This window comes from Miscanthus floridulus, chromosome 4 (genome assembly GCF_019320115.1).
Source record: "Miscanthus floridulus cultivar M001 chromosome 4, ASM1932011v1, whole genome shotgun sequence".
Classification (NCBI taxonomy): domain Eukaryota; kingdom Viridiplantae; phylum Streptophyta; class Magnoliopsida; order Poales; family Poaceae; genus Miscanthus; species Miscanthus floridulus.
The window spans coordinates 18,878,754-18,906,337 of record NC_089583.1 but is presented as its reverse complement, the minus strand read 5'-3'; the positions used below and the strand labels follow the sequence as shown (position 1 = coordinate 18,906,337).

The 27,584-nt window shown below is 50.6% G+C and overlaps 1 protein-coding gene across 1 annotated transcript; it reads left to right on the top strand.

Annotated features, from left to right (window-relative positions):
• Nucleotides 1-18,149: 18,149 nt before the first annotated feature.
• On the top strand, nucleotides 18,150-19,485 carry LOC136548172 (subtilisin-like protease SBT4.12). Its single transcript, XM_066539788.1, has 5 exons — nucleotides 18,150-18,256; nucleotides 18,314-18,809; nucleotides 18,916-18,983; nucleotides 19,079-19,294; nucleotides 19,389-19,485. The coding sequence occupies exons 1-5, from the start codon at nucleotides 18,150-18,152 to the stop codon at nucleotides 19,483-19,485; spliced, it is 984 nt and encodes a 327-aa protein (XP_066395885.1).
• Nucleotides 19,486-27,584: the final 8,099 nt, after the last annotated feature.

The window sequence follows — 27,584 nt, the reverse complement described above, 5'->3', positions numbered from 1 at the left end:
GTAGCACGGAATGAGAACTTTGCCCTTGGACAATTCCGGCGCCCGGACCTGGAACAACTCTGCGAGCTTCAGGCCAAGGTCAAGCAAGATCGACTCCTTCTGCAATAGCTCCGAAGCACTCTCGAGTAGGAGCAGCAAGGCCGCGGTGACGGCGGAGGAGCCCGGCGACGAGCTCGCGACGTACACCACCACATCAACGACGACGAAGGGGACGATCATCTCCCAATCTTCAATTACACTAGCCAAAATGTCATGGCTATGGCAATGCTAGTGCGCGCGATGCCCGAGCCCACCACCACGGAAGGACGGCGAGTTCGCGGCGAGCTCCAAGATCTCCTCGAGACCGCCGCTGTGTAGCAGGCCGAGAGTTCCGCCTCCCAGCGGCGCGATGCCGTCTCAGACCTCCCCTCGGCACCACATCGGCAGGATAGGGAGGCCTTGGTTCGTCCCGAGCCCGTTCGGGTGCCGGCAATCGGTAGGGTCCCCCTGGTCCATGACCGCCTCGATAATCGACACGAGGCGCAGGGTGACCACGAGGTGGTCGGCCGACGACGATGCCACGACAGCGAGGGGCCCGCCCGAGGCTACCATCCACACCAGGGCGCCGCTACGACAGCGGAGAGGATAGTAGTCCTTCTCCTGAACCACCTGGCCCTCGAGTCTTCAGTAGAGCCATCCGCAATGCTTAGTTTCTAGCCTAGTTTCGCCAGCCAGGCAACCTCACCAAGTATAGCGGTGAGACCAACCCCGAGCTCTGGCTCGCCGATTACCACCTGGCTTGTCAGCTAGGCAGCGCCGATGATGACCGGCTCATCATCTGCAACCTTCCATTACTCTTATCAGACTCAGCATGAGCCTGGCTCAAGCACCTTCCTCCCTCTCAGATCCACGATTGGCACGACTTAGTTTGGCTCTTCGTCGGGAATTTCCAGGGCACATACGTGTGCCCTGGAAACTCCTGGGACCTAAAGAGTTGTCGCTAGAAACTAGACGAGTCTCTCCAAGACTTCATCCGGCGCTTCTCGAAACATTGCACCGAGTTTCCCAGCATTGGCGACTTAGAGATTGTCTAGGCTTTTCTCTCTGGCACCACCTACCGAGACTTGGTCCGAGAATTAGGCCGGAACATGCCGCGTTCGACCGCCGCGCTCCTCGACATCGCCACCAACTTCGCCTGAGGTGAGGAGGCTGTAGGGGCCATCTTCCCCACGGACGACACCAAGGGGAAACGGAGGGATGAGGCCCCCAAGGCCTCGGTTCCCCACCTCCCCAAAAGGAAGAAGAAGGATCGCTATGGGAAGCGAGCCATCCTTGAGACCAATATGGTCGCGGCCGCAGAATGCAAGAATCCCCGAGGCCCCAGAGGCCCTAGACCCTTCGACGACATGCTTAAGAAACCCTACCCATACCACCTAGGCCCGGTAAAGCACGCCCTCGAGGATTGCTCCATGCTACGGCGTTACTATGCCAGGCTCGGGCTCCCCAATGACGACACCAAGCAGAAGGACGCCGGTGACCGGGACAATGACAAGGACGATGGGTTCCTCGAGGTACACAATGCCTTCATGATCTTTGGCGGACCCTCGGCGTGCCTTACAGCGCGGTAGCGAAAGAGGGAACGCCGAGAGGTGTTCTCGGTCAAGGTGGCCACTCCCTGGTACCTCGACTGGTCTTAGGAGGCAATCACCTTTGATCGAGATGAACACCCCGACCATGTTCTAAATCCTAGGCAGTACCCACTTGTTGTCGACCCGATCATCGGCAACACCCGACTCTCCAAGGTGTTGATGGACGGAGGCAGCGGCCTCAATATCCTATACGCCAACACCTTGGAGCTCTTGGAGATCGACCGATCGAGGCTCCAAGGCAACACCGCACCCTTCCACGGCATCGTGCCAGGGAAACGCACGCGACCCCTCGGGCACATCGACCTTCCCATCTGCTTCGGCACCCCCTCCAACTACCGCAAGGAAGTCCTTACCTTCGAGGTGGTCGGGTTCGGGGGAACCTACCACGCCATCCTAGGGCGGCCGTGCTACGCCAAGTTCATGGCAGTCCCCAACTATACCTACCTCAAGCTCAAGATGCTAGGCCCCAGTGGTATCATCATGATTGAGTCCACGTACGAACATACATACGACTGCGACGTCGAGTACATCAAGTACACCGAGGCTCTCACCGAGGCCGAGACCCTCATCGCCAACCTCGACCAATTCAGTGGTGAGGCGCCTAACTCCAAGCGTCGCGTAGGGACGTTCGAGCCCACGGAGGCCATCAAGCTCATCCCGGTCGACCCCGCCTACCCCGACGACCGGGCGCTGAGGATCAGCGCCACCCTCGACATCAAATAGGAAGTCGTGCTCGTCCACTTCCTCCGTGCGAATGCCGACATATTCGCATGGAATCCCTCGGACATGCCGGGCATATCGAGGGAGGTCGCCGAGCATGCCTTGGACATCCGGGCTGGCTCTAGACCGGTGAAGCAACGCCTGTGCCGCTTCGATGAGGAAAAGCATAGGGCCATCGGCGAGGAGGTGCAGAAACTCTTGGTGGCTAGGTTCATCAAGGAAGTGTCCCACCCAGAGTGGTTGGCTAACCCCGTGTTAGTTAGGAAGAAAATGGGAAATGGAGGATGTGTGTAGACTACACCAGTTTGAACAAAGCCTATCCAAAAGTCCCCTTCCCATTACCCTGAATTGATCAGATCGTTGACTCCACTGCTGGGTGCGAGACCCTATCTTTCCTTGATGCGTATTCTGGTTACCATCAAATCAAGATGAAAGAGTCCGACCAGCTCGCGACTTCTTTCATCACCCATTCGGCATGTACTGCTATGTGACTATGCCTTTCGGCCTCAGAAACATAGGGGCCACATACCAACGGTGCATGACACAGGTCTTTGGCGACCACATTGGGTGGACCGTCGAGGCCTATGTGGACAACATCATGGTCAAAACCAGAAAGGCCAAGGATCTCGTCGGCGACTTGAGGATAGCCTTCAAATGCCTTAGAGAAAAGGGCATCAAGCTCAATCTCGAGAAGTGTGTGTTCGGGGTCCCCGAGGCATGCTCTTGGGATTCATAGTCTCGGAACATAGCATCGAAGCCAACCCAGAGAAGGTCTTGGCCATAACCAGTATAGGACCAATCAGAGACCTCAAGGGGGTACAGAGGGTTATGGGATGCCTTGCGGCCCTGAGCCGCTTCATCTCGCGCCTCGGCGAGAAAGGCTTGCCTCTGTACCGACTCTTGAGAAAATCCGAGCATTTTTCTTGGACCCCCGAGGCCAGAGAAGCCCTCAACAGACTCAAAGCATTGCTCATGAATCCTCCCATCCTAGTCCCCCCAGCCAGGGATGAGGCCCTCTTACTCTACGTCGCCGCAACGACCCAAGTGATCAGCGTCGCTGTAGTAGTAGAAAAGCAGGAAGAGGGGCATGCTCTACCCACCCAATGACCTATTTACTTCATCAGCGAAGTGCTCTCCAAGACCAAAACACGTTACCCTCACATCTAGAAGCTGGTCTATGCCGTAGTCCTGGCCCGACGCAAGCTACGTCACTACTTCGAGTCTCGCCTAGTGACTGTGGTATCATCTTTCCCTTTGGGAGAGATAGTCCATAACCAGGAGGCCTCAGGCAGGATAGCCAAGTGGGCCATCGAGCTTATGGGGGAAGCCTTGACTTTTGCGCCACAAAAAGCAATTAAGTCTTAGGTCTTGGCTGATTTTGTGGCTGAGTGGACCGACACCCAACTACCACCAGCCCAAGTCCAGACAGAATGCTGGACCATGTACTTCAACGGGTCTCTGATGAAGACTGGGGCAGGCGCGGGTCTCCTCTTCGTCTCACTCCTCGGAGTACACATGCGCTACATGGTGCTGCTCCACTTCGTCGCCTCCAACAACGTGGCCGAGTATGAGGCCCTCGTCAACGGCTTGCAAGTCGCCATCAAACTTGGGGTACGGCGTCTCGACGTCCGGGGTGACTCGCAGCTCGTCATCGATCAGGTCATGAAGGAGTCAAATTGCCTCGACCCCAAAATGGAGGCCTACTGCAAGTTGGTGCATTGCCTAGAAGACAAGTTCGATAGTCTTGAACTAAACCACATCGCACGGAAGTACAACGAGGCCACCGACGAACTAGCAAAGATGGCCTCGGCACGGGCTCCGGTCCCCCCAAACGTCTTTGCCAGGGACCTCCACAAACCTTCCATTGACTACACCTTGGTAACAAAGGAGGTCCCACTTGTGGAATCCGTGGCAGGGCTCGACGCCCCCTCTACTGCCAAGACCCCCTCGACCAAGACAGAGGTCTTGGAAGTCAACACCGAGCCTCCGCAGACCGACCAGGACGTAGATTGGCGAAACCCGTTCCTCGATTGGCTTGATCGGGGGGAGCTTCCTAGTGACAGGACCGAAGCCCGATGGCTTGCGCGCCGAGCCAAGACTTACGTCCTCTACAATGACGAATTGTACAGGTGAAGTCCCTCCGGTGTCCTCCAATGATGTATCACTGCCAAGGTGGGCCGAGCCCTGCTTTGGGACTTGCACGCAGGGGCCTGTGGGCACCATGCGGCGCCTTGGATGCTCGTAGGAAATGCTTTCCGCCAAAGATTTTACTAGCCGACAATGGTCGCCGACGCCACCAAGCTAGTACTCTCCTGCGAAGGATGTCAATACTATGCTCGACAAACACATCTCCCAGCCCTGGCCCTCCAAACCATCCCCATCATGTGGCCGTTCGCCGTATGGGGGCTCGACATGGTCGGGCCTTTGCAAAAGGCCCCCAGAGGCTACACCCATCTACTAGTATCAATCGACAAGTTCTCCAAATTGATCAAGGATCGTCCGATCAATCGAATCAAATCTGAGCAGGCAGTGCTGTTCTTCACTGACATTATCCACAGGTTTGGGGTTCCTAACACCATCATCACCGACAACAGGACATAGTTCACCGGCAAAAAGTTCATGACGTTTTGTGATGACCACCACATCCGTGTGGCCTGGTCGGCCGTAGGACACCCAAGGACCAACGGCCAAGTAGAACATGCCAACGGCATGATCCTACAAGGCCTCAAACCAAGAATTTACAACCGGTTCAAAAAGTTTGGCAAGAAATGGCTCGTCGAACTCCCATCGGTCATCTGGAGCCTGAGGAACACTCCAAGCCGAGCCACGGGGTTCATGCCTTTCTTCCTGGTCTATGGGGCCGAGGCCATCCTCCCCACTGACTTGGAATATGGTTCCCCAAGGCTACAAGCCTATAACGAACAAAGTAACCGCACCACCCGAGAGGACGCCCTCGACCAACTGGAAGAAGCTCGAGACGTCGCGCTGTTGCACTCGGCTAAATACCAGCAGACCCTACGGCGCTATCAGGCCTGGTGTGTCCGAGGCCGAGACTTGAAGGTAGGCGACCTGGTGTTAAGGCTAGCACAGAGCAACAAGGGCCGCCACAAGCTGACCCCGCCATGGGAAGGACCGTACATCATCGCCCAAGTGCTGAAACCTGGGCCTACAAGCTAGCCAATGAAAAGGGCGAAGTCTTCACCAACGCTTGGAACAAAGAATAGCTACGTCGCTTTTATCCTTAAAACTCCAAGCATTGTATATATCGTTCCTCGGAATGCAATTGAAACCCATTTTTTAGTTGTTCTAATTTCTCGAGAAATTCCCCGAGCCTATCGTTGGTCTCGGCAATACGATGACACTATAAGGGAGACTCGGCTCTGCATCCACAGAACCGAATCTCCCTCAGGGGCTAGATGGAGGATTCCCCCTAAAGTTCCACGCGCTATTTTCTAGTCGTTTTTCGAAAAAAATTCCTATGCCAAGCCCTCTAGCACGCTCTGACGAATCGGTTGCGGAAAACCCGAGGACCAAAAGCCTGACTCAGGGCCAGAAGGCCGGTTGAGTCATGAGACAGCCTAAGCCTCTAGGCTATGGTGCTCCCTCACCACCTTTCGCACAGGGGATGACTTAGGCTCCAAAGAGGTTTTTTGCAAAGAAATCAGATCAGAGACGACAGGAGGGCAGAGGCTCAGAAATACAAGACAAACGATTAAAGAAACACGAGTTCTTTAAAAAGAAAGGCCTCAACGGCCACAAGCGTTATGATTCAAATCTAATTCCTACTCTACTTACATGGCTGCTAGGGCCTAGGTCAAGGCTCAGCACCTTTGGCATCGGCAGACGGCGGGGGAGGGACCACCTCCTCTTCAAACAACGTTGCTAGTGCGGTGCCAGGGCCTTCCGCCGCCTCCAACAGCTTCATCACCACCTCGTTGGCCTCATCGTCATCATCGGGCAAGACGTAGCCATCGCTGATGGCTTGAAGGTCGACACCAACGTAGTGCGAGGCGATGATGGCCAGTGCACGCTTGACGCCCGCATGAAGCGCTCCTCGGAGCCATTCACGCACTTGACCGCTCAGTGCAATCAGACAGCTCCCAAGGGAGCTGCCTGACTAAACCCCCTCGACCACCAGGGCATCGTAGGCAGCACGGGCAGCACTCTTCAGTGCCTCGTGCTCCCTGATCTTGGTCTCAAGCACCGTCTACACCACGCTGGAAGCCTTGGCTGCCCGAGTAACCTCCACCTCTGACTCTGCACCACAGAAAACGGAATGAGGTTGAGCAAGGGAAAAAACAACCTAAACTAGGGGCAGAAGCCTATGGAACTCACCCTTGGCCTTCTACTCCTAGCATTGGGTCTTGACCTGACAGGCCTCAGCTTTCTCCTTCCAGCACAGGGCCTTGGCCCGGGAAGCCTTGGCCTTCTCCTTCAGGCGCTAGGCCTCGACCTAAGAAGCCTCGGTCGCCCTGGAAGCTTCACTCCCCAGCTCTGCATCACACAAGGAAGATAGGGAACGAACATAAGGAAAAGAAAACAAAGTAAGGGGACTAGGACTCACCCTCGGCCGTCCCCCTCCAAACCACAGCCTTGGTTCACGAGGCCTTAGCTGGGCCTCATCCAAAGCACCTTTTGTCAGCTGGTGCGCACTCTGTTCCACCCCTAGCTACCAGCAAGAGCCATGGCCAAGGCCGTAGCCTCTATGGCTCGAGCCCTAAAGGCATCCCGATCACTGGCCGCATGGGTGAGCTCCTCCTCCAACTCCTTGACTCGTGCCACCTAGGTCGTGGCCGCCTCGACCTTCATGTCGGCACAACGGAGGCAGAGGTCCTCCACCTCTATGCTCCACGCCGATAGGAGATCGTTGGCGCCGGCAAGAAGGCCCTTCTGCCGCTGAAGCTGGTCCCAGACATCCCTCTCCCGGTGGAGGAAGACTGACTTCCCAAGAGATCGGGTCTCGAGCTCCTGGGGGAAACAGAACAGGGGTCAATCCCTATAGAGAAAGCTTGGAAAAAGACCACCGCATGGGAAAAGAAAGCACCAACCTGGGCGACTCCAGGCAAATCGTTGGCCATCACGGACAGCGCCGTCCATAGATACCGCTCCGCAAGCTGGTGGTACTGCTCGAACATGTCCCAGCGACCGCCCTCGGCCGCGTCCTCAAGGGCAAATAGAGGCCCTGCCTCAGGATCATCCTGGCTTTGCCACAGGACGCGTGGATGATTCCACCCGTGAGGTTCGGGTCGCACCCACGCGAGGGCTGAGCTTCCCTCGCCCAGAGTTGGAACTGGCTGTTCCACGACATCGACTGCCTCGGCACCGGCCATCTCTTGCGCCCGGGAAGTATCGTCGGAGGAGATCAGAAGAATCTCCACCTCTTGGGCGCTCTCTCGCAACGGCGGTAGGCCCTGAACCAAGGGTACCGCCAAGGCCTTTGCCGCCTTCATCTCCATTTCCTAGGCTGGCAGCCCCGCCACGATCGCGTCAGCGTCGGTGGTCCCGGGGGCTCCGGCCTCTGCCATCGTGGCCTCGGTGGTCCCGGGGGCTCTGGCCTCCACCATCGAGGCCTCGGTGGTCTCGGGGGCTCCGGCCTCCACCATCGTGGCCTCGGTGGTCGCAAGGGCCCGGTACCCATCGCAGCGGCCTCGATGGTCCTGGGCACCGCAGTCTCCGTCAACCCGGCCTACGAAACCTCAGGGACCTCAGTCCCGGTGGTCTCGGCGGCCAAGGGGACCTCGGCCGCATTTGACCCACGAGCCTCACCATTGTGGGGCGGAGGCGCTACCTCCCCTTTCTGTGTCAGGGCCGCCTCGACAGCCCCTCCTGGAGGGGCCGGCTCCTTCGGGTCAGCCCTCGCCGATGCCGCACCACGATGTAGGGCGGCTTGCGCCTCTGCCACCTAGTGGGTGGTGGAGCCAGGGGAAACCTTGAGCGCTTTAAGGGGCACCAAGGTAGGCACCTCCGCAGGCCGCTTTTGGCTAAGGACAAGATGATCATAGGGTCAGTATAAGACAAAAGAACGAACGGGAGGCACTGCGACCCCACCAAAAATACGCCTACCTTGAGCGGGGCGGCAACCGCTTCGCCATGGCGACCCTCGTCCGCAAAGGCGGTGGCGGCGACAGAGGCATCACCTCCATGTCCATCGGCGTCGGTTGGTCCTCAACAGACCCCAGTGCCCCCTCCGTCCTCTATGGGGGCGGTTGCGTCGCCTCCGCCGCCACTTGCTCCACCACCGCCACCGAGCCCACCGGGCCAAAGGTGCGTTTGCCCAACGCCCGCACCTCGGGCGTGTCGGCCTCAGCCCCAGAGCGGGCAATTGCTAACCCCGGGTCCGCTCCTCCTCCTCCTGGGAGTGCCGGGCTGCTTGTCAACGCCCCGGGCACCACCTCCACCACGTCAGGGAGATAGTCCAGGGGACCTCGCCCCACCTCGCCCTCATCGTCCCCGTTCGAGGCCTCCGTCAACAGCGACGGCGACGGGGATTCTTCCAATGGGAGACCATCCTTCCTTTGTTGACGGCGGTGCTTGTCCAGCTCCTCACGCGTGAGGATCTTCTTTGTGCGCTTCGCCGCCTTAGCGTCTTTCCATTTTTTCTGCGTGTCGGTGTGTGCCTGGTTGATTGCCCACCACCTCGCATCCTTGGGGATGGGCAGCGGAGAGGAGCACACGTCCCTCATCCCCTGCAGGAACGACGAACGCGCATAAGGGAACAAGAAGTAAGAAGAAATGGAGGAGGCTCGGGGGCTACAGCGGCACATGACTTACCAGCGAGAGGAACCCCCATGACAGTCGCACCGCGATGGGGGTCAAGTTGCCGCCCCTCAGCTTCGCCTCTACCGTCTCCCCCACCCGACGAAGAATTTCCTCATCGGAAAGGGCGGAGGAGGACATCCAGATGCCCTCAATGGGCTCACTCGGCTTCATCTCGAATAGCCACCGCCGCTGAGCTATCAGCAGCAGCACCCTCCGGTGGTGGAAGGCAGCCACGACCACAGCCATGATAAGGCCACGGCCCCGTAGCCTCTCCAGCCCCTCCAGAAGCGGCTGCAGCTTGGGCTGGTCATCCTTCGGGACGCCGTACTTCCACCTCTCCGGGAAGCTCCCCACAATCTACCCAGTGTAGGGGGGAAGTCCTCTATCGTCGTTACGAAGGTAGAACCAGCTCATGTACCATCGGCGATTGGATGACGCGAGCTGGGCCAGGATGTTGAATAAGTGGCGGCGGCAGAAGGAAAAAAGATCATCAGCAATGGTTAGAGGATCAAGAATACCAGTGCCAACTAGAAGAAGAAAGGTGTGAAAGGAAGCAAGCTGAGTCGCACTGGAATTGTCCTTTCTTCAGATACTGCTGGAACGAAGGTTTGAAATTGCCTACCAGACATGACTGTCCGGAATGTAGTAATCAATATTGGGAGTTTAGGCAATCTCAAATCAAATGCTAATCTATCCATACCTAGAATGCATATCATCATAATAACATGGATCGGCGCTTAAAAAATAAAAGTATTCATGATCGGCTGGGAAAGAGAGTTGTTGACCAAGACTGGGCTGATCATGAAGAAGGAAACAATCAAAGGGAACATGTTTGGCAGGAAGGCCAATGGTGCCCCAAAGGTTTAACAAGAAGCCAGAAAAGAGTGCAACACCTAAAGAATAAGGAGATGGAACAGGCCCAGCCATTCGGTAAAACTCAAGTGTGGTGTACCAAGCAAATAGCTGATAAGAAGCAACCATCGGTTAATATCCAAATGGCTTTTCTGTTGCCATCAGAATTCAGAGCTCCGACAGATCAGGAAGTTTACTCAGACTTTGATGAATCAGAGTATGAAGAGATGGTTGCCAAGTTGACGGTTACACACCAAGCGATATTCGATAAGCCAATCAAACATCGGCACTTGAAGGCTTTATACATGAAAGGTTTTGTTGATGGGAAGCCGATAAACAAAATGTTAGTGGATGGAGGTGCTTCTGTCAATCTTATGCCTTACACTACTTTTTGTAAGCTTGGCAAGGGACCAGGAGATTTGCTTGAGACCGACATGATGCTTAGAGACTTCAGAGGGAATACATCTAAGACCCGAGGGGCAATGAACATCGAGTTAACAATCGGGTGTAAAACTCTGCTCACCACGTTCTTTATCATTGATGGAAAAGGCTCATACAGTTTACTCCTCGGTCGTGACTAGATTCACGCAAACTATTGTGTGACATCGATCATGCATCAATGTTTGATTCAATGGCATGGGGATGATGTCGAGGTGGTTCGCGTTGATGAGTCTGTAAGCATCACAACAACCGATCCAGTGTTTTGGGAATTAGGAGACTTTGAATGCCTTTCTGGCAAAACATGGGAAGGAGGCTTCATCAGGATTAATAATGAAGGCCAACAGCCGGTTCAAGCAATCGGCTCTGAAAGTTTGTTTTAATCAGTAATCATGGCATCGCGTCGGCCATTGAGTAAAGGGAGAATAAACATTAACTCTTGGAAATGGGTTTAGGCCGACACATGTGAATGCTGAATTAAAGTGTAAATGCGATTCAGAGTTAATGGATTTCTTAAGAGAAGTTCTGTTTTGCTTAATAGGATGCTTGACTCAGATTGATCGATCGTTTGATCTTTGGAATGAAAGATGCATGAAGAGATGTTATTCTGATATCTGAATTTGATAGTCGATTCGTTCTCGGCTCCAATAGCTGGTATTAGGAAGGTATCACGTCTAGTTCAAAAATAAAAGATCTTCGAAGACAGTAAAAGCCGATACGATATGTATCGCCTATAGAGCAAAAACAAAAGCAAAAATGATCATACACAAGGACACTACATTGAAGCATGTTCATGGAGGAACAGGAGTCTTTGTTCGTCAGGATTACCCTAAGTACAAACTAATCAAAGGCTTTGTTCACTACATCCTGAGCGAAGATAATGTCTACAATGGCCTCTGCTGCTGCGGTGAAGTCTTCTATCAAATCTTCATGCCCCTCAGGGCCATCACCAGTCGGGAAGCCAACCTCCATGGCGTGAAGATCATGCCTGATTTGGACCTACGCCGTGGTTAGCACCACAGACGCGCCGTAGCGAACACCATGAAGAGCAACCTCCTAGACGCGGGCCAGAATGTCTTGGAGACGAGCATCAATAAGGGAACCCCATGCATTAATGGCGTCCGCAGCTGCGTTCGCCGCCAGTTGGAGAGACTCCAACTGCATCGTATGAGCTGGCAATTACAGAAAACTATTAAGATGAAGATAATGAGGACCAGAATAGAAGCATTCCCGGAATTCATCTTACCTGCTACCGCGGTGTCAGACTCTGCCAGTCGTGCTCGGACAGCGCTAGTCTCCTCAGACGCATTGAGGGCCGCTTGGAAAACCCCCACACAAATCTCGAGCTGGCAGTTATTCCGGATCACCTCAGAATAGCGATCCTCAGCCGACTTCCATTCCCAGAAGAAGCGCCGGGCATCGTCGCCGTCATACGAGTTAGACGAGCCCGACGATGAAGCCGGCGTGGAGGATGCAGCATCAGCGGGTTTGTCGGTCCTGAAGAAAAGATGAAAGTTGTCTCGCGACGAGCCTATAGGAGAGTCAGAATAGGTCATCATCATCAGGGATAGAAAAGTTAGCAGTTTTACCTCATACATCGAAGACGCCGGTTCGTCAGCATGTCCCCTTCGGGAACCTCCTCTGCCGCGCGCTTGCCTCGGTTACCCTCGCTAGCCATAAGAGATAGTTGGAACTGCGGAAGGGAGGAAGAAAACTGCTACAGGGTTTTTGGTAGGCGGAAGAGAGCAAAAGAATAGTTGCAAATGGATATGTGTTTGAGGCCGAAGCCCTCGCCTGGTATTTGAAGGCGCGAAGCGAAGAGGCAGACACCTCAGGACACGCAAAGGGCAACCGCAGTTAATAGAAGGCGAAACGCCGCTTCACCGATGCCAAAGAAAATACGATGTCTGGTGACTAAGGATGGGAGATCGGAGGTCTCTATTAATGAAAGTTGTGTTTTTTGGACCTAAGTGGGATTAAGATCGGGAGTCTGGAATCGGCTATTATCAGAATCGGCCCTTTAGCCGAAGAAGAAGTGATCGATTGGCTGTAATGGTTCTTTAGCCTCTTGCCTATTGGAGTCCCCCTGGCCAGGAGGGTTTCACGATCGAACAAACTCCTCTAAGCCTGTTTCATCTTAGAAAAAGGAGACAAGACTCTGGGGAAGACTGGGAATGGATTGCCCTTAATGACTAGGGGCAGAGGAGCTAATGTGATCACCTTATGAACTTGTGCATAAAACATGATGCAGTCTATTCTTGGGAAGTTCAAAATGGATCAAGGCGTGTTATGATGCAGAGTAATTTATCAGCCGAAGTCCACCAGGGTCTTGTGATGGGTGACTTAGAAGACTTGAGTTGCCTTCGGCTGCATGTTCTTGAAAGGGCATTGAAACCAATAAACCAAAGGTTGCAAAATATTACGATTAAAAGGTCGAGAATGAGTAATCCTCTGAGGAAGATTTGGACTGGAGAGTAAAACTGACGATCGAATCAAAGGGCAGCAAATTCGGCAGAAATGGTTGTCTAATTAAGAATGACCTTATCAGGTCAAGCGTTGTGTGCTGGGTGATACTTATATTTTGGAAATACTAAAAGAAGAAGAAGGATTCGGCAGAGCAATCAGATAGGGAATATTTGAAGGAATATTACCCTAATGTTTGGATTAATACTGGGCAACCGATTTGCTCAATTGACAGCTCTAATAGCTGGTACCACGAGGGTATCGCTTCCGGCGCAAAAATAAACCCAGAAGGGTAAAAGCTAGTACAATGTGTGTCACCCACAAGAGCAAAGCAAACATGAACAAAGTAATGCACGTAGCATGGAGTACGGAACAAAAGAAGAAATTGTCCAAGACAGAGGAATTGTTTGCTAATATCACATATTACAGACTATAGGCTGGGGAACACTTTGGCTATTATATATCATCAGCTTCGAGAAGTGATCGACATCGAACCATGGCTAGAGCCGATTCTACAAGGGAGAGACATTCAGCAAGATTCTGGCAATACCGATCAATTGAAGCGAGTCGTTTTTCGATCCCTAGCCATGGCCTTACATATATAGCCTGCGGGGGGAGATCTCGCCAGCGGTATGAATTTGAAATCAGATACAGAAAGGGGTCGACGCTTCGAAGATTCAGGTAACAAAAATGAAGAGATAACAGATTCAAACTCATTGCTCTCCCAAGTTATAGAATGCCATGGGATAGATACAAAAGATTTAATATTTACTAGTGATAAACACACCAAGGCCTCTTTTGATTGAAGGGAGTTCGAATCCCCACAAGGCCGAAAGTCATCATGAACCAAGTAACATCGGCCCGTTGGTAAAATTGCGACAAGAAAAGGAAAGGCCTCCTGACTAGCAGATATCCATAGGTTTCTAGGTGACTGGGGAAGCCGCTGGAAAGAAGCCTCCCGATAGGCATTTGATGGAATGAACAAGGGTAAAGTGTCCACATATTCTAGCCCTTGTAAACACTGAAATAGCTCTGCGAGCATGGTGAGAAGACGTAGGTGCGTCACAAGACTTCTTCTAGCCACAGCAGCTAATCCTCTTGCCTGACAAGGTGCTAGAATGGGCGACACAATCACCCTATGCACAAGAATTCTTCTAACCGCTCAAGATCTTTATCGCAAGAAGATAGGCCATGGAGGGTCTAGCGGGGTTGGGAGCACTCGAAAAGACAGATGGAAGAAAAACATGGTTGAAGTATTGAGTTGCTCTCGCTAGGGTCAGACGAGCGTTTTATAGCCGGTTCGGGTCCAAATGCCCGTGAAATAGTGGTGCTCTTGCAAAGGTTTTGAGGCATGGGCTCATGAATGGATGTAAGCGGTGACAAATGGTGGACCCTAGATCAAGGTTCTCTACCCGTGACTGTGGACCAATCAAGGATGCAGACAGGATAATTTTGAAATAAAATTACTTTTATCCCAAAATTAGGGAGCATGTGTTTACACCAGAATTTGGAAGGAGGATCTCAAGAGCTCGAGAACTCCCAAAATCATGCCAGCAAGGGATCAATTGCGTGCGGATCGGAACCAGCTGATTCGGGTGCAGCGCTAGAATCGGCTTCCTTCAGATAGCGCCAGCAGATAACGACAGAGGCTATGATCGGCGCTGGGACGAGACATGCTGGACTCTACAAAAAGAGAAAGATTAGAGTCCAAGTTATCTAAAATTAGGAATGTTTTCATTGTATTGAATCGTACTTAAGCAAGGTTCGTTTTTAGGCTCTGGGTATAAATACCAAACCCCGGCTATTGTAAAGACATCAATCAATCAAATACAAAGTCAATTACTTTTTCGGCTCTGGCCACCCCTTAGGAGTAGGAGTAGAGTAGATCTTGGCGAGTTCTTCGGTGAGTACGGCTGTATCAATCCGGTCGACCTCCACTGCTTGTCTATAAGTACCGTCATGGTTTATACCTCTGTTCGTATGGCTGTATCGATCCGGTCGACCCCCACTGCGACTCTAGTATAAGCTAGTTATTGATTCTTGTCTAATTCAAGTATGGCCTGTGTGATTCTGCCTCACACCCCACTGCTTGAATTAGATCAAGGTTAAGTTATCGGCTCTACCTTAGTATGGCAGTCTTTGGTAGATTCATTAAGTTACCGATATTGCTTATTGCTTTCATTGTTTATCTAATTACAGCAATATCACTCTGTCCGATTGAGATTGATTTGAATCGGCCTTATATCTTGTTTAACTCATCGTTTGCTAATCTAAAACTGATCTAATCTACATCTTAAGCGATGAGTTATGTTTTTCATCGGTTGTTTTGCGTCAATCTTAATCGTGCATAGCGTGCGGTTAAGGCATGTCCGATCTTGAGTAGATCCATTAGTTAATAAAAACCGTTCCATGGCCCGTCATCACGGCCTGTGGGATTCTGCCTCTCACCCCACTGTTGGTACCGTAGAGTGGGGATCGTTAGTTAGTAGACCCGTTCCTGAGAAGGCATGACCTTAACTATGCGCTATGCCTGAATCGGCTGTTTAGTCGATATCGAATGCTTCCACGAACAGTTCGCATTACGAGATCATTGAAGTAGAGATAAGTTGAAAGATGTGTTAGCCCCATGATCTTGTTATTGTATTACGGCCTGCATGATTCTGCCTCATGCCCCACTGATATTAGTAATGAGTTAGGGTCGTCAAGTCTATTGTTGTTTCTATGGCCTGCATGATTCTGCCTCATGCCCCACTGGTCATGGCGATAGATGAGATCTAACATGTTCGTTAGATTTATCTTTATTAAATGGTTAAGAGGTGTTGAATTGTTTCTTTAAATAAAAGGGGTTCGGTTACTTGTAACCATTGACTCAGTATAAACCAATCATCATTGATATCTTATTGCCATTGATTAATATGTGCTTAAATAACATTTATCCTGAACGATAACCGATCTTTCTTATACAACCCCATGAGCTTTAATCGATTCATTCTTGTGAATATGCTGGAATTGGCTATTTAGTCGATTTCCTCTCATATCGGTTCTCAGAGCCACACATTCAGGACTGTCTGGCAACATCAGCACGTTCCGCCCTTAATTACTAATAAGCTTTCTCTCCTTGTCAATTGCAGAGTCAAATTGACTGGCACGTCTCGGGAGGATTGCGCAGGATCGACCACCCTTGCGCTGAAGCCAGACGGATCTGCTCAAATCGAGCGGACCCTTCCGGCTTGCTGCGTGTGTCCTCGGTACGGAGGCGAAAATTCTGTGTCGACAGCGTGTTAATCTCTAGTTCAATTGGATCTGTTATCGGCGGAGAGAGTAGTAGAGGTAGCGTTGTTGCTTGGTAAGGAACATGTTTTTTTTGAAGGGATGGTAAACAAATAGATAGTTCGTCACGTGCTCTATGATCTCAGGAATTTCCAACAACCTGGAGCATTCCATCAGCTCCTGGAGGAAAGCACGCCCAGTCGTCTCCATTGCACATTTGGTTTCCTCCTTGAGTCCCTTGGTGGCGGTCTCACGTTACTTCTTTGTGGTTGCTGCGGCGGCGGCAGTGTTCTCCTTGGAGCCTCCTTGCTCTATCTTGTTCAAGAGGACTTTGGCCTTGACCAAGAACTCGCTCACCTCGTCCAATTGTTTGCTGCAGGTGGTGGCAAGGATCTCAATCTGCTTCTTCATCTCGGCTGTCATGGTGTGGTGGCTATTGGATCGATCTGGTCTCCCGGATACTAGGTTCTAGTGGCTTGCTCGGGGGTGACTGGTTAGAGGTGGCTAGGACGGCGCGGGGGCGGCTTGGGTGCCGCTGGGGGCGGTGGCACTAGGGCAGGGAGAGGGCATGGTCGTACGGAGAGGAGAGAGGGGCAGGGACGGCAGAGAGAAGAGAAGGGGATAGGGGAAGAGATTTATATTTCTTGCTTAAGATTGAAAGGTTACACGGTCCCTCTATTTATAGTCCCAGAAGATTTACCCCCCTAATCTAAACTTATCCTCCAAGAAACTAAGAAAAGACTCCTTATAGATTTGGACTCCTTCCTTTACGAGCAAAACTATTTTTTCCTAATAAATCTTTTTTTATTCTTTCTAAGTAAATCTATATTTATTTTTTGACTCTCCTTTTTATTTTGAATCTCCTCGCATATCGGGAGATTTCGAGGCAGCGGTGGCGCTGCTCTGGTGGCCACGCGCCTCTTAGGCCGTGTGCCGACGGCCGGCTGGGGCTCTTGTCCTAGGCCTCACCTGGCCCATTTGTCTTGACATGGGGGGAGGGGGGGGGGGGGTGCATTAGGGAGCGTGACGGTAAGCTAAACTTGTTTGACCATGCCATTTCAGCAAGATGTGGAAATTTTAGCCCAAGCTAATGATCCACTCTAGTGTCCCCGAACTCACCGTCAGACTCAGACCATGAGACAAGACACCAAACATGGTGCGGTGGAAGCGAGGCGAATATGAACATCCCGATCCGGCCATCATTACATGGAGTTGTATGAGTGGAATTTATCCAAGGAACAACAGCCTGACCGGTTCTACGCATCTGCCATACAAAAAAGGCCACACGTGCGTGCACGTACGCTGCCTCGCTGCCAAACTTGGAAGGAAGCACACGTACGATGGGCACCGTGTTCAAGCCGCTCACCCTTGCCGCCTGCTTCTTCTTCCTCGGGAGCTTGCATGCTTCAGAGGTCAGCAGCGATGGCGATGAAAGGCAGCAGCAGGTCAGTACGATCCCTGAGACCTTGTGCGATCATCACAACTCGTGCGTATAGTGCGTGTGCATAGAGCCCTGATGGAGCAAGACTTGTATATTGTGTACGTGTACGTGTGCAGGTGTACATCGTGTACATGGGGCATCAGCCGCATGAGCCGTCAGAGTTGGCAGCAGGTGGTGGTTTCTCTGCAGCAAAAGCTGCTCATCACGGGCTGCTCAACCAGGTCCTCGATGATGGCAGGTCAGGCGATTGATATTCACCGATAAGCTTCCTGTCCAAGAAGCCATTTTTCCTGAAAGATGTAGTAAACGTGGAAACATTTCCTTCCTGAAAGATGTAGTAATCGTGCTCATACATATGCCATGCTGCAACGATGCTATGGACAGGATCATCTACAGCTACACGAGGAGCATCAATGGATTCGCGGCCAGGCTGACCGAGGAGGAGAAGCAGGGATGATATCGTGTCCGTCTTCCAAAGCCGGACGTACCAACTCCAGACGACGAGATCATGGGACTTCCTCGGCTTCCCCGAGACGGCGCGCCGGAGCCTGCCCACGGAAGTGGAGGTCATCGTCGGCATGATCGACACCGGCGTGTGGCCGGACTCCCCGGCCTTCTCCGACGAGGGCTTCGGCCCGCCGCCCAGCCGGTGGAAGGGAGCCTGCCACAACTTTACCTGCAACAAGTACGTACTTTCGCATCCATCACCACTACACTACTGGTAACTGGTTGGTTGACACAGCGCGGCGCGTGCGCGCAGCAAGATCATCGGCGCCCGCGCGTACAGGCAAGGCTACACGGGCTTGTCGCCCGTGGACACCGCCGGCCACGGAACCCACACGGCGTCGACGGTGGCCGGACGGGTGGTGGAGAACGTCGGCCTGACCGGGCTGGCCGCCGGCTCGGCGCGCGGCGCGGTGCCAGGCGCCAGGCTCGCGGTCTACAAGGCGTGCTGGGACGACTTCTGCCGCAGCGAGGACATGGCCGCGTTCGACGACGCCGCGGCCGACGGCATCGACCTCATCTCCTTCTCCATCGCGCGCATGCTCCCGCTGCCCTACTTCGAGGACGTGGTGGCCATGGGGGGCTTCCACGCCATGAGGCGCGGGGTGCTCACCTCCCCGGCGGCCGGCAACTCCGCGCTCGATGGCGGCGGCGTCGACAACGTCGCTCCGTGGATCCTGTCCATCGCCGCGAGCAGCACCGATCGTCGGCTCGTCGGCAAGCTTGTCCTCGCGGCAACTGCAAGACCATTGTGGTGAGAGCCTATAGATCCGATCCTTGGGAAATCGTTGCATAACATGAAATTCTTTGTGATGGTGATCGTGTTCTTGTGTGGCACAGGGAGCCTCCATTAACATCTTCCCCAAACTAAACAAAGCCCCGCTCGTCCTCCTGATGAACATCAACGGGTACGATCGACTAAGTTGTAGTATGAAGCAAGCGGTCTTTCTGTTAATGGACAATGCTTCGCTAATTCAAATTTTCCATGAACTCTGCATTGCAGCTCCTGTGAACTGGAGCCACTGGCCGGACAATCATACAAGGGGAAGATCCTTCTCTGCGCGAGTGCGGGCGACGGGACGGGCCCTCTCCTCGCTGGCGCCGCCGGCGCAGTCATCGTCACCGCGCAGCCCAACATCGCCTTCCTGCTGCCCCTTCCTGCCCTGAAGATCACCGAGGACCAGTTCGCCGAAATCATGGCCTACGTCAACAAAACACGGTGCGGTCGACTAAGCTCGATTCCCGCAGCGCAGGCAACAAGATTCTGTGGCATTTGACATGCTGAACAATGCTTTCTGTGCTGTGTTCTGCAGCCATCCTGTGGGCACGATACACAGCACCGAAACGGTCTTCGACTCCAAGGCGCCCATCGTCGCCTCCTTCTCATCCAGTCCAGGGGGCCAAACTTGATCAGCCCAGGGATTCTCAAGGTTGAGCAGTAAATCAGAAACATTAACCACTAATACTGATGGTGTAGGTATAGTGTTGTGTTTTGTTTACCACTAAAACCTGCAGCCCGACCTGGCCGCGCCGGGGATCGACATCCTTGCAGCATGGACGCCGCTGTCGCCGGTGTCCGGGACCTCAAGGACAACAGGTTCGCAGCGTACAGCATCGACTCAGGCACGTCCATGGCGTGCCCCCACGCCACCGGCGTCGCGGCTTACGTCAAGTCCTTCCACCGCGACTGGTCGCCGGCGATGATCATGTCAGCTCTCATCACCACAGGTAAATTACATCAATCTGTTGACTACAGTTAGGATCTCTGGCAGTAGATCTAGGAGGGAAACACTTGGATCCGTAATAGCACATGCACATCTAAACCTAGAACACTACACCGAGAGGGAGATAGGGTAGGGGTGCTGGTGTTGAACCTGAGCCCTCGGAAGGAGTCGCGGTTGAGCTGGCCATCTCAGCTTCGGTGATGGAGGCAGCACACGGACAGCGACGGGTGGAGTAGAGGTGGCACGGACGTCGATGCAGTGCAGACGGATGGCGCAGCAGTGACGACGGCGAAGTCAGTGGAGCTTCCCGTCGCTGGCTGCGCGCCCTCTTAGATCGGTCTAGGGTTTGTCGGTGGGGTTTGCGGCTCACGGTGAACCTCGTACCTCGAGCCGCCGGCCCCCACCTCTATATATAGCGCAGTGCGACGGGGGCCCACCAACCATGTAGGGTTGGGCGCCCCCGATCAGGGCGCATGATCAAGGCCCAATAGGCCGTTGGGCTTATTGGCTGGGAGATCAATCTAACATTCTCCCCCTTGATCTCACTATTACTTTTATCCTTAAACTTTAAACTTCAATCATTTTATCCTTACTCATTTCTTCACAGATGATGCATAGAGCATGTCTCATCGTCACGGTCAATCGCCGATAGATTTAACAGCTACAATGCACGTCTCTGATCTGAAATAGTTACTTTAACTTTTGGGCCCTTTATAGTCCATGAATCATAGGCTTTCCCTTAAACCTATGCCGGCTACATGTTCTCTGAACATGTTGGGTGGTAAGCCTTTTGTAAGCGGATCTGCGAGCATCCTTTCGGTACTTATATGCTCAAGACTTATCATTTGATCCCGGACTTTATCCTTCATAACATAATACTTTATGTCAATGTGTTTGGCAGCACCACTTGACCTATTGTTGTGAGCATACTGTACTGCTGGATTATTATCGCAGTATAACTTCAGTGGTCTATTGATGTCGTCAACCACCTTCAAACCGGGTATGAACTTCTTTAGCCAGTTCACCTGCCCCGTTGCCTCATAACATGCTACAAACTCGGCATACATTGTGGACGATGTAGTGATGGTTTGCTTTGAGCTTTTTCATGAAATAGCTCCCTCTGCGAGAGTAAACACATATCCAGACGTGGATTTTCTATTATCTCCCGCATAATCAGAATCTGAATATCCCACTATATGGAGTGAATCAGATCATCTATACGTCATCACGAGGCCTTTCGTTCCTTGCAAATAACGCAAGACTTTCTTTACCAATTTCCAGTGTTCTATTCCAGGATTGCTCTGGAATCTGCTAAGTAACCCGATAACAAATGCCAAGTCAGGGCGCGTACACACTTGAGCATATTGCAAGCTTCCGATAGCTGAAACATATGGAACCACTTTCATTTGATCGATCTCATACTGGTTTCTGGGGCATTGAAAATCCCCATATCTGTCACCCTTGACTATAGGAGCAGGTGAGGGACTACATTTGTGCATACTGAATTTCTTTAAGACTTTTTCTATGTATGTCTTTTGTGACAGTCCTAATACCCCTTTACTTCTATCTCGGTGAATCTCAATCCCTAGAACGAACGAAGCTTCACCAAGATCTTTCATATCAAATTTTGAGGACAAAAACTTTTTTGTTTCCAGTAGTAGACTGACATCACTACTAGCAAGTAAGATATCATCCACATACAGGACAAGGAAGATAAATTTCTCATTCTTAAACTTTGCGTAGACACAATTGTCCTCAACATTATTTTTAAACCCAAAATTCTTTATTGTCTGATCAAACTTCAAGTACCACTGTCTTAAAGCTTGTTTTAATCCATAAATGGATTTCTTTAGGCGGCATCCCAAACGTTCTTTTCCTTCCATGACAAAACCTTTCGATTGTGCCATGTAAACATTTTCCTCTAAGTCTCCATTGAGAAATGTTGTCTTTACATCCATCTGATGTAATTCTAAATTGTAATGTGCCACTAATGCCATTATGATTCTGAAGGAATCCTTACATGAGACTAGAGAAAATGTCTAATTGTAATCAATCCCTTCTCTTTGTGTAAAGCCTTTTGCCACAAGTCGGGCTTTATATCTCTCTATGTTCCCTTGAGAGTCAAGTTTTGTTTTGTAGACCCATTTATAGCCTACTGTTTTGGCTCCTTTAGGAATTATCTCCAAATCCCAAACTTTATTTGCATTCATTGATCTCATCTCATCTTCCATGGCCTCAAGCCACTTTGATGAATGATCACTTTTCATGGCTTCTTCAAATGAGGTGGGATCATCCTCCATTTGATATTCTTCAGTGTTGTACACTTCATAATCAGCAGGAATAGCTGATTTTCTAACTCTTTGAGACCTTCTAGGGGCCTCCTCATTTGGCACATTTTCTGTTTGAGTCTGTTGTTGCTCCCCCTCATGTGTGCCAATAGTTTCTATAGGATCCTGAGGAACAGGTTCCTCATCATCATTCATTGTTGCCACAGGTGGGACAACAACATGTGCTGGCACCACAGTGTCTTGTACTATCGGTGCAGTAACAGCAGGTAGTGAGAAAAATAGCTCATGAATGATCGGAGTGGGTGCATACACCCGCTTCTCTTCAAGGTCAATTTCTCGAGCTACCATGCTCCCCCTAATCATTTCATCCTCTAGGAAGACAGCGTGTCTCATTTTCACAAACTTTGTATGTCTGTTAGGACAGTAGAAACGAAAACCTTTTGACTTTTCTAGGTAGCCAATGAAATGGCAACTCACTGTTTTGGGATCTAGCTTCCCAATGTTTGGGTTAAAAACTTTAGCCTCAGTAGGGCTCCCCCACACACGCAAGTGATTAAGTGAGGGTACTCTTCCTGTCCACAACTCATACGATGTTTTGGGCCCCGACTTACTTGGTACTCTATTGAGAATATGAATGGCGGTTTTTAACGCCTCCATCCACAGACTCATCGGTAAAGTGGAATAACTTATCATACTACGCACCATATCCATCAGGGTACGGTTACGCCTTTCAGCTACTCTATTCTGCTGAGGTTCGCCCGGTGTTGAATACTGGGCGACTATACCATTCTCCTATAAGAACCTTGCAAAAGGTCCAGGAACTTGTCCATATGGGGTATGCCGACCGTAGTACTCTCCCCCATGGTCAGACCTGACTATCTTAATCTTTAAATCATGCTTATTTTCAACTTCTGCTTTAAATGTTTTGAATTTATCCAACGCTTCTGTTCTTTCTTTAATTGGATAAATATAGCCAAAGCGAGAGTAATCGTCTGTGAATGTTATGAATGAATCATAACCATCCACACTTTTCACAGAAAAAGGACCACATATGTCTGTGTGAATAATCTATAGAATTCCTGCGCTTTGTTTGGCATCTTTCTTAATTTTCTTTACATACTTTCCTTTTATGCAATCTCTACATTGTTCTAAATCTGAGAGCTATAATGGAGGAAGAATATCATTCTTAACTAGTCTTTCTATTCTCCCCCTTGAAATATGGCCTAAACGACAGTGCCATAATTTCGACAACACATAGTGAGCTCTCTTTCGTTTTCTGTTTGCATTGTTCGATGAGGATACATTCTCATTCACATCACATACGGAATTCACATTTTCAAGAAGTGATAACAAATAAAGTTCGTCTTAACGGAAGGCAAGACCAACACATTTATTATTAAACAATATCTGACATTTGCCATTTCCAAAATGGCAATCATAACCATCATGGTCCAACTTTGATACACTAATCAAGTTTCTTTGCAAAGAAGGTACATAAAGAACATCTCTAAGAAAAAGTATGAAGCCATTAGCAAGCTCTAGAGGAAGATCGCCAATGGCCTCAACATCTGCTTGTACTCCATTTGCGACTTTAATGAAACTTTCGCTTCTTTACAAAGTTCTCATCGAACGGAATCCCTGTAATGAATTAGCAACATAAATAGTTGCACCTGAATCAATCCACCAAGTAGATTTTGAAAACTTTACATACAAGGATTCATTTACGAACGTAATAATGTTCTCACCTTTATTTTTCATTATCATCTTTAGGAAATCAGGATAATTCTTCTTATAATGTCCCGTCTTCTTATAGTAGAGGCACTGATCTTTATCCACTGGGAATTGCTTATTCTGAGACTGTTGCATGGGACCCTTTCCATATGACTTGGAGGAAGGACTGTTATTATAGTTCTTTTTCTTATCTTTTAGGTAGTTGACAGTACCACCTTGTGAAACTTTTATTCTTTCCTCCTCCTGCACACACATGGCTATGAGCTTTTCTAAATCCTATTTTTTAGGCTGTATGTTGTAATTAACAACAAAGGTGTTAAATTCTTTGGGCAAAGAAGCAAAAATCAAATGAATAAGAAACTCATCCTTGAGTGCCAAATCTATTGGTTTGAGCTTAGATGCTAGATTGCTCATTCTCAGTATGTGCTCTCTAATGCCACTGTCGCCACCAGAGTACCTTTCTGTTACCAGCTGCTTGATCAGCTGGGTTGCATATGTCTTTGAAGAGCCAGTGAACTGACTCTTTATTCTTTCTAGGTACTCTGTGACCGTGTCACAGTCTGGAATTGAGCCCACTATTGCAGGCTCAATTATATTCTTTATCACAGCCAAGCATTTCTTATTGCCTATGACCCACTTTCTGTTTTTGAGATCAAAAGACATCTTTATGGGAGCAAAGTCCCGCTCTCTGTTCTGCCATGCAGCATCAGTCTCATCTGTCTCCCTCACCGGTGCCACAGGTTCTCTAGGGCACGGTGTGGTGACAACCCAGTCCACCTTAGCGAGGATGAAAGTCAGGTCTATCTTTTTCTTCCACTCAATATAGTTATCACCTTTTAGAGTGGGGATCTCTTTGATACAAGTCATCAAGTTGTATCCTCCTAAAAACACAATTCAAATAGTGTGAGAACACAAATAATAACAACAATAATTGCATGCCTTAGTTTAATGTTGGTCAAAATTAAAACATACAATTATTTTATACATTAAATCTACATCACCGTTGGGCAGAAATAGAAATAATGCATAACAAAAAACCATAATCACATCAACATTATAATATTGCTATTAATCAATGTTGGTCAGAATAATAACAACATTATAATCACTCTAAAAATTATCTATGTTTCAAAATTAAATTCTCCCGTTGGTTCGAATTTAATAATTAAAACAATAATTTTTAAGTACGCAGCGGAAACTTTAATAAATCTTTTAATTCTATTTTCCAGAAACTGTTACTACACTTTACTATTCTCTAAACAAAATTGACGTTAGATCAAAATTGTACAGATATCAACATCAAAATTCAGTTCGAATTTACCAAATATGCATCAAAAATTTCTGGAAAATAAAAAAATGACTTCAATTTCACTGTGTTCGGCAATTTCGGCCCACAACAGCGCAACCGGCCCACGGCCCACGGCTGCAGCTGGCTTTCAGCACGCTCCCCCGCGCCCAGGCCGCAACCTAGGCCTGGGCCGGGAATTCGGCCTCGCGCCCTATCCCGCCTAGGTTGCGGCGCTGGCCCATTTAATCTCAGCCGCTCGCGCCGATCGGACGGCCAGCCATGCGCATTGCAGGAACAAAACCAGCGACCGCAGCGGCGCCCTTGAACCCTAGCGCCATTCAGCATTCTCACTCTCTCTCTGTTCGCCTCACTGCTCTTCCCTTCTCTCCTCAGTCAATCACCGAGTGAGCGACCACGGCAAGAGGAGAGCAAGCAGCGAGGTCCCGACGCCGTCGCTGGCCCCATCGCCGGCGTGCACGCTCCCCAGCGGGTGAGCATGCCGCCGTCGAGCGGCCTGGCCGTGGCGCCCCTGTGACCGGATCCCGGTGAGCGGAGCCCTGGCCGGCCTTTCTTTTCCCCGTGCGTCGGCGTGACTGCGGTGCCACACAATGGCGAGGTAGGCCACCCCCTTCCCTTTCTTCCCCTTTCTTTGATTTGTTTGTTCGGATTTGGCCCGATTTGCCGATTAGGGTTAGGGTTAGGGTTGGGATGGCCACTGTTTTCTTTTTCCCCTAATTTGAAATTGGTTCTTTCTTTCCTTTTCCCGAGCTCTCTAGAGTTAGGGTTAGGTGTTCTTCATCTGAACCTTCAACCTTTCTCAGATCTGAAGGGATCGATGTTAGGGTTCAACCAAAACCTATGTCGGCCAAAGCCCCTAATGATCGTCCCCTTTCTGTTAGGGTTAGGTTTTCTCTTTCTTGATCCGATTCAAAATCGGACCAACTTCTTTGGGTTTCTTTCGATTGTTTTTCTCTGATCTAGATCCACGTACTAGATAGGCTGGCTCCGATACCATTGTTGACTACAGTTAGGATCTCTAGCAGTAGATCTAGGAGGGAAACACTTGGATCCGTAATAGCACATGCAAATCTAAACCTAGAACACTACATCGAGAGGGAGATAGGGTAGGGGTGCTGGTGTTGAACCTGAGCCCTTGGAGGGAGTCGCGGTTGAGCTGGCCATCTCAGCTTCGGTGATGGAGGCAGCACACAGGCAGCGACGGGTGGAGTAGAGGTGGCACGGACGTCGATGCAGTGCAGACAGACAGTGCAGCAGTGACGACGGCGAAGTCAGTGGAGCTTCCCGTCGTTGGCTGCGCGCCCTCTTAGATCGGTCTAGGGTTTGTCGGTGGAGTTTGCGGCTCATGGTGAACCTCATACCTTGAGCCACCGGCCCCCACCTCTATATATAGCGCAGTGCGACGGGGGCCCACCAACCATGTAGGGTTGGGCGCCCCCGATCAGGGCGCGTGACCAAGGCTCAATAGGCCATTGGGCTTATTGGCTGGGAGATCAATCTAACACAATCGACTCAACTCAACCACATAGTAGTCATCCTTCCAAGTAAAACTAACGGTCGCGATGCCTATGTGCGTGAACGAAGCTACGCCGATGGACCCGTCGCGCAACCCGGGCGGCGGCGAGCTCGTCTACGGCGTGGGGCGGCTCAACCCGTCGCAGCCGCGTGACCTGGAACTCGTGTACGACGCGCGCGAGGACGACTACGTCCGCATGCTATGAGCGGAGGGGTACAACTCCACGCAGCTCCGGGCCGTCACCGGCTCCAACGCCATGGCCTGCTCGGCCGTGGTAAACGGCGGTAAATTACTGCCCTGCTCAGGACAATAATGTTGCAACAGCTTAGGCATTGGCTCGCGTTGGGAGATTTTGGTGTGTTTTCCCCGGGCCTCGCAGGGGCATGTGGGCCGGGCCTGTGAGCCCTGGCATTGGCAGGCTGGAAAAAAAAGCCGCGGCTACCCATCCACGCCTAGCTGACTTGGGCTTCCTTGCGACCTTTGCTCCATGGGCAGGGTCATCGGTGACTACTCCACACAGAGCAGTTTGCTCAAGCCCGGCTCGACCCATGGGGTTTGCTCCTGATGGGTACAGACAAGAAAAAAATCTACATTACCTCCCTTAACTTTTGTGAGAGTCTGCTTTTCCTCCCTGTACTCTAAAACTGGATAAACCACCTCCCTGAACTTTTAAAATGATTCATTTTACCTCCCTGACCGGTTATAATCGGTTTTCAGAGGTGGTTTTGTCTTTTTCTTTTTTATTTATTTCAACTGAATCTTTGAAAAAATCATAGTAAATCATAGAAAAATCATAAAATAAAAAATCCAATTTTGTTGGACTCCACATGAGTAGATCTACACAGTGAACATATAATATGGTATGTTTTAATATATTTTTTTGTTGTAGCTTTAGATCTATGCTTTTCTATAATTAATTCATAGCTGCAGTTTCTATGGTCCAA